The sequence below is a fragment of the Ovis aries genome, chromosome 3 (genome assembly GCF_016772045.2).
Source record: "Ovis aries strain OAR_USU_Benz2616 breed Rambouillet chromosome 3, ARS-UI_Ramb_v3.0, whole genome shotgun sequence".
Classification (NCBI taxonomy): domain Eukaryota; kingdom Metazoa; phylum Chordata; class Mammalia; order Artiodactyla; family Bovidae; genus Ovis; species Ovis aries.
In genome coordinates, this window is record NC_056056.1 from 4,070,728 (window position 1) to 4,086,906 (window position 16,179).

The 16,179-nt window shown below is 51.8% G+C and overlaps 1 protein-coding gene across 9 annotated transcripts in view; it reads left to right on the forward strand.

Moving 5' to 3' along the window:
- The window catches only part of AK8 (adenylate kinase 8), a 133,360-nt gene that overhangs the window by 34,086 nt on the left and 83,095 nt on the right, over positions 1-16,179 (forward strand). For 7 of the 9 annotated variants that reach the window (XM_060413754.1, XM_042245509.2, XM_042245510.1 and 4 more), the window contains 2 exons: positions 15,038-15,119; positions 15,665-15,736. In XM_060413754.1, the coding sequence (XP_060269737.1) occupies positions 15,038-15,119; positions 15,665-15,736 (154 nt within the window). Of the gene's footprint in view, positions 1-3,570; positions 3,708-13,820; positions 13,985-15,037; positions 15,120-15,664; positions 15,737-16,179 lie in introns of those variants that run through there. The other 2 variants (XM_042245512.2, XM_042245513.2) reach the window with 2 other exon arrangements.

Below are 16,179 nucleotides of genomic sequence, written 5' to 3' on the forward strand. Positions count from 1 at the left end.
AACCGGGGAAGCCCCTGGTGTGATTGCATTGCGTCATCTAAGACTTCACCTTAGCAGATGAGAGAGAAAGAGTGTCCTTGCTGGCCACTGTGTTGGAAAAGCCTGTGGGGGCCTCCTGGAGGACTCAAAGGCAGTCTCCAGCCTCCAGGCAGCAAGGAACTAGAGCCCTCAGTTGCAAAGCAGCATGGAAGGAAATTCTTCCACATCCTGAGCTTGGACACAGTTGGATTTGGAAGCAATTCTTCCCCAGTTTGGCCTCCAGATGCAAGCGCAGCCCGCTGACACCTCGATGGCCAAGACACCAGCAGAGAACACAGCTCAGCAGTGCTCAGCCTCCCCATCCGTGGGAACCCTGGGGTGAAGGAGTGGTTTTAATCCCTAAGGCTGTAGTCATTTGTTACAGAGTAACAGAAAATGAACACACCCACGTTCTCGTCATTGAGATAGCCCACCGCTCCTGCCTCATAGCTGGCCAGCTGCTTCTTAATTCTTATTGTCAGGGCAGAGTCCCTTCTTCAGGCAGACTGTTGCATGAGCCCACAGCACCCTTCTCTTCTCTGTGAGTTCTGTGAAGGCAAGGTCCCGTCCGTGCCAGTCACTACAGAATCCCACAGCAACTCCCGTGGTACCCGGATACAGACTCAGGAAATATCTATGAAATGAATGAACAAAGGAATGCCATTCACATAATTCCATGAAATCTGTTCCCAACTTGCTGTGAAGGTGTTTAAAATCCATCGAGCCTGCTCCATGGAATGTGAATGTTCTGGTCTTGTCGGTAGGAATAGACGATTCCGTCTGAAGATTATTTTCCATTATCAGCGCTTTCAAGGCTCATGTTTGGCCGTGGTCTCCTCTGGCTCAACCAGGCTCGGGGTTCCAGTGTTTGGAACCTGCCTTCGCTTGGGGCTTGACATCTTGTGCTGAGGCTCCCTGTGTCTTCCTCCTTCTCTCTAATCACCTGTGACAAGGACAGACCACCCAGACACTTGATTTTGAAATAGTAAATAACAGCATTTCATAGAAGTCGCTGTGCCTGGTGGATGAATTTCAATCTGTCTCACCAACTTTCTTAAAAACAAATTTCTTGAAAATATTCATGCCTAAAACCTTTTCTGAAAGGGGAAACTGAGGCCCAGATGGGGGAAGGGGCTTAGCCTAGATGAGGGGACCCGTGGCCAGGACAGGTGTGGACCACCCCTTCTCCCGGCTGCCAGGCCGGGCTCTAGCCCAGGATTCAGTGACCTTGTGCCGGCTCTTTGACAAAGGCATGTCCACGTCCCCAGAACCAGACCGAGTTGGAATGTGACCGTCTAGACGTATCTGGCTCAGGAGGGAAAGAAGAAACATTTACATGGAGGGTCAGCCGCCTTCCCCAGCTGTGGGGCGGGAACGGCTGTGATCGATTGTAAAGACTCATCAGACAGTGGGCGTTTCATCACCCCGAAAAGGCAGAGGCCTCCGCAGACGGCTCATGTCCATCTCTGCTGGCCCTCGCATACCTGGGCTGGGGGCGGCAGCAGGACCCTGCCCCGGTGTGGCTGGGTGTGGGGCCCCTGGGGCTGCAGGCAGGCCGAGAGGGCTCTGGGGGGTGCAGCCAGTGTACAGCCCCGAGCCCGGCCCGAGGCCCACGAGGCAGGGTTACCTGCTTTCCTGGTGAGGTGAACAGATGAGAGCAGCAGGAAGCTGCCTCCTCCACGGTCACCCTGGGCGCTAGGGCGGGGCCTCTGCTCTCCGGGTCCAATGGGCTCCAACCCATCAGTGAGCCCGCAGCGTGATTCCAGAATTGTTCTGGTGAGTTCTGCAGCGTCCCACACCTACATGGATGAGAGCTAGCAGTTAATTGTAGTGCCTGGGGGTGAAACAGCGACATCTCAGAGCCAGCTGGATCCTCCCCGCCCCGGCTTCTGTCCACATGCCATGGCTTTTCTTCCCTCCTCTGAGCTGCCACGTGGGCTGGAGTTCCAGGGCTCCGCAGGTAATGGTTGCTTCTTGCCAGGCGTCAAGCTGGAAGCCCCTGCAGGCTGGGCCGGGCTGGGCAGCAGCCTTTAGTGGGAGCGAGGCAGGGGTCAGCATGCTGGGGGCTCCCATGGCGGCCAGTGCCCTCCACAGCCGTGCTCCATGTCACAGCACCTCTCCTTTCCGTTTCCCAAACCAGGGTGCTCAGAGTCCCGCCCACCGAGTGGATAGCCCACCCTGATAGCACAGACTCACCTGCTGTATCTGCGTCCCCCCCGGGGTGGCCAAGTAGAGGCCTGCGTTCAGGGTGCTGAGTTCTAACCATCATCTCCTCATCCCCAGCCCTGGGTCAGGAAGTCTTCCCAATGCCCCTACCAAAAGCAGAGGCCCAAAAAACAGAACCTGTCCCCCCAGGACTGTGGTTAGTTCAATGGAATGGAGCCAGGCCCTGACTTCAGTGAGTTCAGAAAATGCCACCTTGCCCCAGGACTCATCGGCCTCTGGGAGGGTGGCGAAGATCAGGAAGAAGGCAGACAAAGGCCAGACCCAAGCCCCGCACGGGTGCTGGAGCCACAGCGGGTCCATCAGGAGGAAGGTACATTCACAGTTCACCAGCCTTTCCCTGCACACGCCAGGGGAGTCACTGCCACACTTGTGCGATCTGGACGACCGTCCTGCGAGGTCTCTACACCCAAGACTCCTGGGCACTACTGTGCGGCAGGGAGCATCCTCGGTCCCGTGGGGGACGACAGAATGAAGGAACTGGTGTCCGCTTTCGCGGGCCGGCGCTAGCGGTGCAGGTAGGCCTTTAGCACTGGTTCCGCCTGCTGTGCAGAGCAGGAAGCTGCAGCGCCCACACCCGCCGCTGATGTTAAGGAAGGACACGTGTGCTGCCTGGAGGAGGAGCCGCTCACTCTTCCAGACAGACATCCTGCAAGTTCAGCATCTGCTCCATGTCATCTCCCTCCTTAAACTGGAGTGATGTCGCCGAAGGCAAACCTCTGACCACAGCCCCTGCTTCCTAAGTCGGGGAGAAAATCCCCAAGGCAGACTGGAAGGGGGGTTGCTCCCCACCCCCAGTGACCAGTGCTGGGTGGAGGCCTTTCCTTTACAGAAAATGGCAAGCGAGCCTTTGCATTCACAGGTTAACTTCTTTTTGAAAGTGAAAGTCGCTCAGTTGTGACCGACTCTTTGTGACCCCATGGACTGTGGAATTCTCCAGGCCAGAATACTGGAGTGGGTAGCCTTTCCTTTCTCCAGGGGATCTTCCCAACCTAGGGATCGAACCCAGGTCTCCCACATTGCAGGCGGATTCTTTACCAAGCTGAGCCACAAGGGAAGCCCAGGTATATTGGAGAGGGTAACCTATGCCTTCTCCAGCGGATCTTCCCGACCCAGTAATCAAACCGGAGTCTCCTGCACTGCAGGCGGAGTCTTCTTTTTAATCTCATTCAATATACTGGAGACATTCAGTTATTTCATGAGAAAGGAGGTGATGCTGGAGTGTACTTTTTTAAAAGGTTTTTTTTTAATTGGATGTGGGCCATTTTAAGTCTCTACTGAATTTGTTATAGTATTGCTTGTTTTATGTTTTGACTTTCTGGCCGAGAGGCGTGTGGTATCTTAGCTTTCCCGCTCCGGCGATGGGACTCATGCTGCCGGCGTTGGAAGGCGAAGTCTTAACCACTGGACCCCCAGGGAAGTCCCGCATACTTTTGACATGGAACCAAAAGTTTAAAATTTACATGGTAGGTTTCTAGAGTCTTGTTTGCTTTTTCCTCTTTGCTCTCAGATTTACGCTTCCCTGCCCATAACAGGAGTCCGTATTTTATGGCTGAACTGCTGTCGGAGCGGAGGAGCCCGACTCTGGTCTGCAGAACCACCCGCTGTTTGTTTTATTTCTCCTGGTGGTGTCATTGGGCTGGCATTAATTACCAGGCTCCCGTCCTCCGACAGAGGGAATGCAGAATTTTCCTGCCTCTGTTCTGATGCTCGCAGGTTGGTAGATGTCACCCGCGGCCTCTGAGGAGTGCGGGTTTATTGATCCACAGCTTTGCTGAGGCCCGGGGCTGTGTGTTCCTCTTGTCCAGAAGCAGCCAGGATGCCAGGGCCTCCGAGGGCAGGTCTGAACTCTGCTCCGAAAACTTCTGGCGTGCATCGCCGTGCAGCAGGGCTCTGGGGGCCAGGGTGGGTGCAGGCAGAGCCCAGTGAGGATCCCCTCGTGGGTCCCTTGCTTGTGGGTATTTCTGGACCCTTTGTGGTGTGATGTCAGGCTTGTTGGTGGCACATGTGGTCGACCTTTCTGCACGCTGAGCAGCAGCGTCCAGGTGCTATGTGGGCAGCAGGTCCCGCGACGCTCTCAGGACCCCTTTCGCCGCCGTCGGGGAGGAAGAGGAGATGACTGCAGCGCAGGGCAGAGCCCGACATTCTAGCCCCAGAGAGCGCTGGAGAGGCCCAGTGATACTGGAGATAGGGCTGGACTTGGGACCACCAGCCACGTCGCCCTTGGCTGGATGATGGACCCAGAGGCTGCAGCAGAAGGCCTGCCCACCCCGAGAGCTGGAAATGGCCTCCAGGAGGGCGGCGCCGAAGGGCACCCTAAGTCCCCCAGTGCCAGGCTCTTGGTGTGACTTAGTTTTCCAGTCAGGGGTCAACCTGGAAAAGCATGGCATGTGCCCGAGACCTCGGGCCGGCAGTTCCCGCCTGTCACGGCACCTCACCCTGAACCCCAGGGTGATGATGCTGATGATGTCAGCATTATCCCCGCTTTGCAGATCAATTGTTACGGCTGGTAAGTGCGGGTCCGGGGTCCCAGCTGGCTCAATATTGTCATTCAGTGCATGTTTTAAGGATTGCAGAAACTAAAATAACTGATTTTTAGCTATAATCTGTAACATATTGACTACCTCCAGTTTGAATTATACATACTACTGGCAACCACTCCAGTGTTCTTGCCTGAGAAGTCCCACAGACAGAGGACCCTGGCGGGCTACAGCCCAGTGAGTCTCAGAGTCCAACACGACTGAGCCGCTGAGCCAGCACAGGACACACTTATGATGTTAATTATAAATAGGCGTATTGATTAGAATACCAGAGCACAAGTGCATGTGTTTTCCAGTGTGCTTTTGACTTGTTGAGGCTGTGTGGAATTCACTAGGCTCTCAACTGATGAAGCCTCATTCTCCAAAGTAGGCCCTGTCGCATTCTCCTTCCGACACGTGGTCAGGTTGGGTTTTTCCTGGCGCGGCACCCTAGGGTCTAGTCTCTGGCAGCAGACCACGGGCCTGAGTTGAGATGAGCTTAGAAAGGTGTGGAAAGTGGTCTGGGCTTCCTCGTGGGTTGAGAGTGAACGTCCCAGGGGACTGAGCCCGAGGAAGAAGGTGGTTCTGACTGGGACAGAGGGAGTGAGAGGCGGCAGGGCCCCATGCCCATGGGGCCCAGGCGACTCCTCAGACCTCGCCTCTCTCTCTTCTTTCCAAATCCACTGATCCAGGCGTGGCTCGGAGCCAAGCAGCCAGCCCCTCGACTCCCACCTCTCCCTTGGAGCTGGCTCTCTCTCCCCCTTGTCCTAGGGCCTGAAAAGCTTGGCAAGTGCCAGAGGCTGAAAGGGCCTGAGCTGCTGAAAGAAGTGACGCAGACATGCCAGGGACAGTGGGACAGAGGAAAGTGACTCGTGGTGGCTGCCCCCACCGAGGTAGGGGGTGAGGGGACAGCTGCTCCTGGTGGAGGTGGGCCCTGAGCGTCCGCCAGAGTCCTGCCTGCCTCTCAGGGCCCGAAACGGCAGCCTTGTAATCAGCCGCGTGAAGACGCGGCCTCTCTTGGTTTTGTGGAAATGCCCATGCTCCTGCAGCGCAGGTTGTTCTTAGCAGGAAGAAAGGGCCCAGTGTCCCAGGCGCCTGCTCCGGGTCGGGTGCTGGTCAGCCCGCTTCTCGTCAATAATCTGATGCAGTCATTGCAGGGACTTTCTCTTAGAGGGTCTGACTGCCCCTATTTTGCAGTCGAGGATACTGAGACTCAGGTCTTGGGTAATTCATGATCACAAGGCTACAGGCTTAGGGCCCAGATGTGGCCACGACTCTGTGCAAGGCCAGTGCTTTCGCTGCCCCAAGGGTGGGTGTGGAGGTCCCAGGACAAGGGGGAGGGAGCTGCAGCTCGAGGAGGAAGTGGAAATCAAGGGGCTGGCTGCTTGGCTCGGAGCCATGCCTGGATCAGTGTTTTTGGAATGGAGAGAGAGAGAGATGAGGTCCCAGGAGCCCCCTGGGGTCAGTGGAGTCCGGGCTCGCAACTTCTGAGAACGAGGCCAGGACTCTAGGCAGACACGCACACCCAGCTTAGACCCAGCACTCGACCTTCAGGGTGCCCTTTGGAATGCCCTGGGAGAGGAGTCATTTCAGGTGTTGATCAGACCTGGTAATTGTGACCCCCCCACGAGCTCTGCCCCCACTGCCTGGTGGGGGTTTCCCCCTTCTTTTCATTATTTAGGGGAGCTGGCAGGATTTCATAGGAGAATCAGTCTGCAGGGTTGCAAGTAAATTATGATGTTTTCATGTGCAAAGACGCTCAGAGGCAGGACAGTCCCTCTTCCTGGTTGATGCCTTTTTCCCTGCGTAATTATGAACAGCGGGCTGTTTACTCTCAAAATGTCTTTGTTAGGCCATAATTGTCTTTGCTAGAAGTTACCTCTTCCAATCCTCTTATTTTATAGGTGATGTTCAGTGCCTTGCACAATCCACAACCAATTAGAAAAGAGCCCTAAGTGACCAGAGTTGGGTCAGCCAGATTTGGGGGTAGGTAGTTAAATGAACCAGTGACCGATCACCCCCAGGGCTGCCTAGCGGACAAGCCCTCCAACCGAGGGCTTCTGAACTTTTTGGTATGAAAACAGCGTTCCGCACGCAGCGTGAATAAATATGCTAGTGGATGATGGATGGACAGGTGAATGAAGTGGCCCTCAGGCTTGTTTCCCACGTGCTGGCTCCTGACTGTGATTTCAGGGGTGCAAGCCCCTGGGAGGCCCCCAGTCAGGCTCTGGCAAACAAAAGACCACCTGGAGTGGGTCTGCACTAGGCCACAATTCACTAGACTCCCTCGCTTTCAGCGAAACGTGTTTTTCCCAAGTCTTCGTTAATTAGAAAGCTTTTCTTAGTTCATATCCGGAATGCCAGTTAGTGCTCTTTCCAAGAGATTGCCTTTTCATTTATTTTACGTTATTTATTTTGGCTCTGCTGGGTCTTTGTTGTGGCAGACAGGCTTTCTCTAGCTGTGGTGCGTGCGGGCTTAGTTGCCCAGCGGCATGTGGGATCCTTGCTCCTGGCCCAGGGATCAAACGTGAATCCCCCACATTGCAAGGCAGATTCTTAACCACAGGACCACCAGGGAAATCCGTGAGACTGTCTTTTTAAATGAATTCTTTAATTTCTACAGTCCTAAGTGGGATGCCTTCTTGAAAGGGGATAGAGGGAAAGAACAGAATTCGCCTTGGTCAGAATTATGAGGACAGTAATGAAAGTAGTCAGCAGACTGGGCTGTGTCTTCATCGCCAGCCACCACGCTTGCTTTCTCCTTGTCTGTTTATACTCCTCATTTAGTCATCCCGGCCACTGTAGGGTAGATGGTTGTTAGTGTGCCCATTTTGCAGAGAAGGAGAGCAAGGCCAGAGGTGTTGAAAGTCATGGCTGGCAGTGGCAGAGGCTGATTCCCAAGGCTCTGCTCTTCAGCGCCACAGTGAACTGCCATCCTGATGGGCTAATCTTGTTTCTGAAGAGACAGGCTCTAAAGGGTTTGGAAGGTTCGGACCCATTAACTGGACATTGTCGAGGTATCCACTTTCTGTGCTTTCAACCATTGCCCACTGTGTCTGAACCTGGAAACTAAATGTGATGCAGCAAAGCAAGTTTCTCTGCAGTGGGTCATCTCAGCATCTTCCCAGGTGAGGAGCTGGGGTGGAACTAGTCCATTTTTATGTGAATTTGATTTTAAAACATTTTTTAGCTATTTGGGAACAACAACAAAAAAAACCCAAACCTCTGGAGAAGACTCTTGAGAGTCTCTTGGACAGCAGGGAGATCAAACCAGTCAATCCTAAAGGAAATCAACCCTGAGTATTCTTTGGAAGGACTGATGCTGAAGCTGAAGCTTCAACCCTTTGGCCACCTGATGCGAAGAACTGACTCATTGGAAAAGACCCTGATGCTGGGGAAGATTGAGGGCAGGAGGAGAAGGGGACGACAGAGGATGAGATGGTTGGATAGCATTGATGACTCAATGGACATGTGTCTGAGCAAGCTCCAGGAGACTGTGGAGGACAGAGGAGCCTTAGGGAGCTGCAGTCCACGGGGTTGCAGAGTCAGAAATGGCTTAGCGACTAAACAACAGCAACAAAGACCTCTTACACATTGACACCTGTGTTTCGCCAAATTTCAACACCCTGGAGACCAGTGGCTTTTAACCAGCGGGACCCAGGAGTATGGATTTCCCCAGATTTGTGTTTGTGTAGAAAACCATCAGGCATGTGTCACTGATTTGCCAAGATGGGTGGAACCCGGCTCCGTCCGTTACTTGGAAACACCACTCGCGCACGCCTCAGCCTGTTTGAACACAGGCCCTGAAGACGGCCGAGCCAGCAAGCAGGCGAGTTCCAGAGCAGCCCGGCCCACTGCAGGGTGTGCCAGTCAGGGGTGCCGGCAGGCATTGCCTATTGTTTGAGATTAAACTTCAAAGTCAAACTTGCTGCTAGTCATCTCTCAGACGAGTTGATATGGAAGGCGTCCTAAGATGCCATGGCAGGCTAAGACTGGCATGTTTCTGTCTGAACCAGAGGAACCAATACTGGCTCAACATGATGTCAACTTTTTTGTAACCATCAGAATACTCTCATCTTCCTCACCAGTTGTCTTGAAACACATCAGTTACCCAAACTGGATCTTTTAATAAGCATTTCTTTTCTGTCTGATCAAAATCTCCTTTCTGCCCTCTTCTAGATAGTGGGGAAACTGTATAACATTTCACCAGAAAAAGTGAGGGTGGTGGCAGGCCTATGAGACATCTTGTGACGTCCCCAATTCAGACTTGGAGCTGAGTGACCTGATTGATCAGACACAAACCTTCAGCCTCAGATTGCCTCCCTGGGACCTTGAGGAATCGGCCTCTGGCTCCAGGGAACCCTTGGGAGAGCCTCCAGAGCCTGCAGTCAGAGCTGGGAGCCAGAATCAGGGCGTCCTCCAGAGAACCCAGGGGAGCGCCCCCACTCTGGTCTTTGGAGGAGTGGGGAGGAGACAAGAGCACCACATCAAACAGGCTGAGGGCTCAGAGGGCAAGAGTCCTGTGGTGTGAAGTTGCTAATTGCACTTTAATAATAGTCAGGAGGGCAGGAGAGGCCAGTGTTCACACAGAGTGGCCCGCGCTCTGCGGGGGCCCCCGCCACATTCCCTGGGCTGGCGGGCTGCTTTGCTTTCCCTTTTTTTTTTTTTTCTGTCTGTGACATCTGCTCGGTGCTTGTCCCTCCTCTGATACCGAACCCCACGCAGCTGTGCAGACCTCCAGCTCTGCCGGTGCAGGAGTGCCCTGAGCATACGGCCTTTTTGATGTGTGATAAAACAGAAGTGAGCCACGGGGGTATGGCGAGCGAAGGCCTTGGAATATCAATTAGCCTGCTCGGAACAAAGCTGCGGCTTTGGAGCAGCAGAATAGACATTTCACTGAAGTGTCAGGAAGATGGATAACGTATTCTAATTAGGGACTGACTGCTACCTCGGCATCCAGCCGCTCCTGGAAGTCAGACCCACGACCCTCACAACGCAGATCGCCAGCATCCCATCGCAGCGGGGCGCAGAGGCTGCTGACTGATGGATGACTTCCTGCTTTGCCAGAATTTGCGGCCAGTAGCTTGCTCTCAACCAGAATTGCTGTTTCCCCTCAAAAGTGTGCTCCGTTTACCACCGGGCAGTTGCGAATAACCTCTACAAAGGGAGGAGCTCTGGGGGACTTCCCTGGTGGTACAGTGGCTAAGACTCTGCGCTCCACCCTCCCACCCAAGTTTGATCCCTGGTCAGGGAACTAGATCCCACACAACACAACTGAGGGTTCACATGCCACAAGTAAAATCGCCATGTGCTGCAACAGAAGGCCCCACGTGCTACAGCAAAGATGCAGGACCCTCCATGCAGCAGCCAAGACCTGGCACAGCCACATGAATAAGCAGCTTTAAAAAGTGGGAAGCGGGGAAGAGCGCTGGGAAAGGTCTTTTCCAGGCATGAAACCTGGGGCTTCCATCTCGAGGACGCTCCACAAGCCGCACTCCCTGATGTAGAGGCCTTGGGCACTGTGGCCTTCCTTCCCAGGCGAGCTGAGGCTGGGGTGTGGGTGCCGCCCTAAGAGGTCAACAGATGACGTGATAGAGTGACTGGGCGACTCCTTAAGACTGGCTCGTCAGAGAAGGCCTTTCTGAAGAAGCAGCATGCCAGCTGAGACGTAAGGATGATGGGGAAGGGGAAGGAGGTGTGTCCCCCAGGGACCTCGTTTCTTTGCACTTTGGGTGATTGGACCATCTCCCTGAGTCTGGAATCGTAGACTCGGAGAGCCAAGGTGGCCTGGGATGCGCTTTGAGCCCCCCACCCCCCGCCTTCTCCCTCCTTAAATGTCACGTCTGCACCAGGATGACGCACGAGCAAGGCCAGCTAATTAGGAAGATGTTCCTCACTTAGCTGCACTTTCCCCGTGTAATTGGAAGGCCCGCTTTCTCCAGTCGGCGAGAGCTGTTTCCCTGAATAGTTCTAAAAGCTTTGGACCACATACTGATATCAGCTGCAAATTTATGGGTGAGATTATAATGATTGCTCAGTAATGCAATATTAAAAGCGGAGGTCTTTCTCAGTGCTGAGTGAAGGCGGAGTTCCACCCTCCTTTCAGCTTCAAAACCGGGATTTGAAACAGAATTAGCCGCCCCCGTCCTAGAAGAAGTGGTCAGTGGGCTCCAGCTCCCGCTCTTCCAGATATGGAAAAAATGAAGGGGTCTCAATGTAGCCAAAATTCAGAACATTTGGGTTTGGCTTCCAGAACCGTAAGTTCGGGGGGCAGGTTTCAGACCCCACACCTCTTGGTTCCTGTAGGGTGCGTACATATGTAGGTGTTTGCTTTTTTTAAGAGCTGCAGCCAACACTTGGCTGGCTATAACAAGGACTTGAGGGAGCAAAAGGCTGTTAAAAATCTTGGTTTCCATTTTTTTTTTTTCACTTTTGCTTCATTAGTTGTAGAATCCAGGGCCTCCGTGGCTGCGTGTTCTCCTGCATAATTTAAGAAATTAATGAAAGCGTGCCTGATTTTTCCAACACTCTTTACTCTGTAAATTTGTTTAGCTTTTTTTTTTTAACTGTCAGTTGAGGCTATTGGAGCCTAAATATTTCAATATTGAAGAAATGTGACCCTTTCCCCCTTTTTTAAAGAAAGACATGACTTGCCCTTGCATAGAACTTGGTGTTCTATACATCAGGTGTTATGAGTTACAAGTGACCTTGAGTCTGAGTTTATCCCATCAGTCCACCTCTGACCTTAAAGCAACCAAGTTCTTATAATTGCTGAGAGGGCGGGGCCTATGGCAGGGGGGAGCCCCCTTCTGGGAGCCAGCGTCAGAAACCTGGGCATCCACTTGGGGTTGCCTGATGCCTCTCACCCCAGAATGGAGATCTAAGGGGGACCCAGTGTTTTGAGGCAGGAGCCCGCTATGTCCCCTGGTGAATGAGTAAAGCTATGCTTTTCTACTGTACCTTCCTGAAAGGAAGGGAGACCTGAGATAATCTGTGGCTTTATTTCACCCTTCCAAATCTTGCTTTATCTGACCATCACGTTGAGGGCATTAAATAGTATATATGTGAGGGCTTCCCAGGTGGCTCAGTGGTAAAGAAGATCCCCTGGAGAACGAAATGGCAACCCATTCCAGTGTTGTTGCCTGGGAAATCCCATGGACAGAGAAGCCTGGTGGGCTATAGTCCATGGGGTTACAGGACCTGGATATGACTGAGCAACTGAGACACATGTATAACTCTAGGCTCAAGGGATTTGAAAAGACTCTAGAAATTGTTTAATGTGAATATTATTGGGGGATATATTAAAAAAGAGAAAAACAACGTAAACAAATGGGAAGATATATCTTTTTGTCATGTGACTTGCAGAATCTTAATTCCTTGACCAGGAATCGAACCTGGACCCCTGTCAGGTAGAGAGCTGTGTCATAACCACTGTACTACCAGGGAACTCCCAGGAAGATGTTTTGACTTGAAATTGTAAAAATGTCCATCCTCCATAAATTAATCTCTATATTTAATGTCATTCCCAACCTTGTAGAATTTGTATCTTTGGAACTTAACAAAATAGTCTGTCTACCTGGAGGAACAAATTAAAAAAAGAAAAAGAAAATGAAGGAGGAGCCTCTCCTACTAGATAGAACAATAAATTATAAAACAACAGTAATTTAAACAGTGTGAGTCTGACACAAGGGTCTACAGCAAGAAAGATGCCAGAACCAACATCACACCAACATGTAGACGGCGTTAATTTTTTTTATATATATTTAGAGGGAAGACGGGCTTCCCTTGCAGTTCAGTTGGTAAAGAATCCACTGGCAATGTAGGAGACCCGGGTTCAATCCCTGGGTCGGGAAGATCCCCTGGAGAAGGAAATGGCAACCACTCTAGTATTCTTGCCTGGAAAATCCCATGGACAGAGGAGCCTGGCCAGCTATCCATGGGGTCACAAGAGTCAGACACGACTTAGCTACTAAACCAACAGAGGGAGAGGACAGGCTGTTTCATAGATGGCCCTGGGAGAGTCGGAAATCCACATAAAAATGGATTAGGTCAGGCCTACATCATTTTTGAAAAAAAGAAAAATGCGGCTCTATTAAATATACTATTTCAGGGTAAAGAATTAAACTGTTAAGAAAACACAGTTTAAATGCAGGTGAATATTTACCAGCTTTTACAGTGACAAGGCCCTTTTTATACATCCACTCAACACCAGAATCTGAAGAAAACAGCACGGATTGATTTGGCCATAAACTTATGTGTTAAAAAGCACATACACAAAATTAAAAGGCCAAAGCCAAACTGTGGAAAATGTTGGTCACTTTGTTTGGTAGCTGCTGCTGCTGCTAAGTCACTTTAGTTGTGTCCGACTCTGTGTGACCCCATAGATGGCAGCCCACTAGGCTCCTCTGTCCCTGGGATTCTCCAGGCAAGAATACTGGAGTGGGTTGCCATTTCCTTCTCCAATGCATGAAAGTGAAAAGTGAAAGGGAAGTCGCTCAGCCATGTTTGGTAGCAGTTGCCAAAATAAGTTAATATTCTTCATATGTAAAGAGCTCTTGTGAACAAATAAGAGGATAAAACCCCAAGGGCAGAGTGAATAGATGGCATGAATGGACATTTTGGAAAAGTGCAATTTCAAATAACCAGTGCACACATGGAGAAAATAGTGGACCTCATTAGTGCTCAAAGAGATGCAAATTAAAACAGCAACACTACGCTGTCTTGCTGGACAGATTTTCCCTGAGATAGAGCCTTACAGTGACCAGGATGCAGGGCAACTAAACAGGTGATCCGCCATTGGGTTCAGAAACTGACGGGCAAGTTTGTAGCTTGGTGTGGCAAAATGTATCAAAAATGATAAAAGAAGGTATCAACTTTAGAAATTTATCAGGGTCTTTTTGGGTGGGGGGTGCATACCAAAATGCATGTGGGATCTTAGTTCGCCCACCAGGGATTGAGCCTGCACCTGCTGCAGTGGAAGCTGGAGTCTTAACTACTGGGCCACTAGAAAGTCCCTAATAAATGGCTTTGTTTCCTTTTTTTTTTTTTTTTTTTAAAGTAGTGGAATGAAACTAAATGAGCAGCAGTATGTGATCCATTAGCATTTGGCAGGTCAATTCATGCAATGCTTGGCAGCTGCAAAAACTCCCAGGAGAGGAGAATTCTGATGTGGGAAAGTGTGCACGAAGTGTTCTCACTGTATGAAAGGAACAGATTACAGAATGGTATGTACACTTGATTTTCCCCCCTCTGCTGCCTTCCCCACCCCCAACCAGGAAAAAAGAGATATCCGTATGTGAAGCCTGGAAGGAGATTCACCAAAGTGTTAACAGTGGCTAGTTGTGGGGTGGTGGTGTCAATCAGCGGCAAGCATTATTGTTTCCACCCTGTAGTATTTTCCACATCGTGTGCAGCAATCGTGTGTGAGCCTCACAGTTGGACTGAAAGAGTTCATGAAAATAAATCTTCTAAACCGATTCCGCAGCTGATCCAAGAAGGTGCCTGAAGAAGTTCAGCCCTAAAACAAGTTCGCTAGGAACAGAAACCTGGACTCAGGCCTCCTGGTGTTCTGTTCATCCAGGACTCGTGGGCTTTTGTTTTGCTCCTGATGGTTCCTTGCCTCTCACATCTGAGAAGCTGTCTTTTGGGAAATAATCCAAAATGTGGACAGAGCCACCCACAAAGATGTTCCTTACAGTGTTATTTATAACAGTGCAAATGGTCAGTGGGTGAAATGTCCAGTCATGGGGCATGGCTCAGTAAGTGAGACAGCTCACCGGTGGGACGCTATATGGCCAGTGAAGAGGTGGGTCAGTGTGGAAAGAAATGCAGTGTGGTTATAACGTGGGATGGAAACAAACAATCAGGACAGAAAATCTCTCTGTTGTGACTTTCATTACAAACGTCAGGTTCAGAAGGGAATGTGATATTTTGAGAGGGATTGTTAAGTACGGTTGGTGTGGCTATCAGAAACATTTATTTTCTCTTAGAAGTTCTAGTTTTTCAGAAACGTATGATACAGTATTCCTTAAAAAAATTTTTTTATTCTTTATTTATTTGGATGTGCTGAGTGTTTGTGGCGGCCTGTGGGTCTTTAGTTGTCGGCATGTAGAGTCTTAGTTCCCTGACCGGGGATCGATCCTGGGTCCCCTGCATTGGGAGCACAGGGTCTTAGCCACTGGACCAACCAGGGAAGCCTCAATATTCTTTTTATAATAACTGCCCCCCCAATCTGAAAAGTAAACATAGGTGAGCCTCTTTCCACATGCTCTTTTTAGGGCTGGATTCTGGACGGCATCCCTGAGACGCGGGAGCAGGCTCTGACGATCCAGACCCTTGGCATCTCCCCGAGACACGTCAGTGAGTAGTCCCGCCCACCAGAGCTGCAGACCCCAAGAGTGAGTGCCCACCCTGTGCTGTGTCAGCGGCTCCCCAGTGCCCACCCTCAGCCTAGGCGCCAGCATCCAGCAGCGGGTTGACGGGCCTGTGACCCATCAGGAACCAGGAGGACCGCTCAGCTGAGTTCTCCAAGAGCTAAATGCACTCGGGGCTTGTGCTGAGGAACCTGGGGTCTTGCTCTGACCCTGGAGATTCCTTGTTTCAGGAAGCCCCTGATCTCAACCATGGGAACCTCTGAGAAGCCACTGGAGACTAGAAACCACTGAGAAGCTCCCTATAGGAAATAATCCCAAATGTGGCGAAAGCCTTCTGTACAGGGATGTCGCAGTTGTTGGCGGCCCTGACGGCGGTCGGCAGGCAGCGTTCACACGTGGGCGACCTCTGTCCTGAGATTCCATGTCTGTGTTCTGGCCTCTCTCTTAAGGGGTTGATGGGGTGGAAGTGGTGGGTGTATTAGTGTCCTGCTGCCCACCGTGTCTGGTTTGGCTTCTTTCCTCTCTGCCCAGTCGTGCTGAGCGCTCCAGACACCGTCCTGATTGAGAGAAACTTGGGGAAGAGGATCGACCCTCAGACTGGAGGTATGGCGGTCTCCTCCTGCGTCCGCCCGACCCCCCTCCCCGTGGGATCTCAGAGGTCTCAGATCCTAATCACAGCCCCCACCCCTCACTGAGCACCCCTCTCAGCTTGGGCAGCAGACAGACTGAGGTCCCTGCCTGCTTCTAGCCGTGAGACGTGGGCAGGGCTGCCCAGTGCCTCAGGGTCGGTGTTCTCACCTGGACTTGAGGCGGAGAGCACCAAGCGCCGCCTTGTGACCCGCTCCCCGTGAGAAGGCAGAGAGCCTGCAGGTGGGTGCCTGGCACAGAGTGAGCACTCAGAAGGCCGGCGCCGCCCTTCCCCTCGCCCCAGCATCCGCATCGGTTTCTGACTCGCGGCAACAGGGAAGCAGGCTGAAGCCACCGCTGGGGTGGGCTGACCCGGGGGGCGGACAGGCGTCCCTGGGACCTGCAGGCTCTGCTTCCAG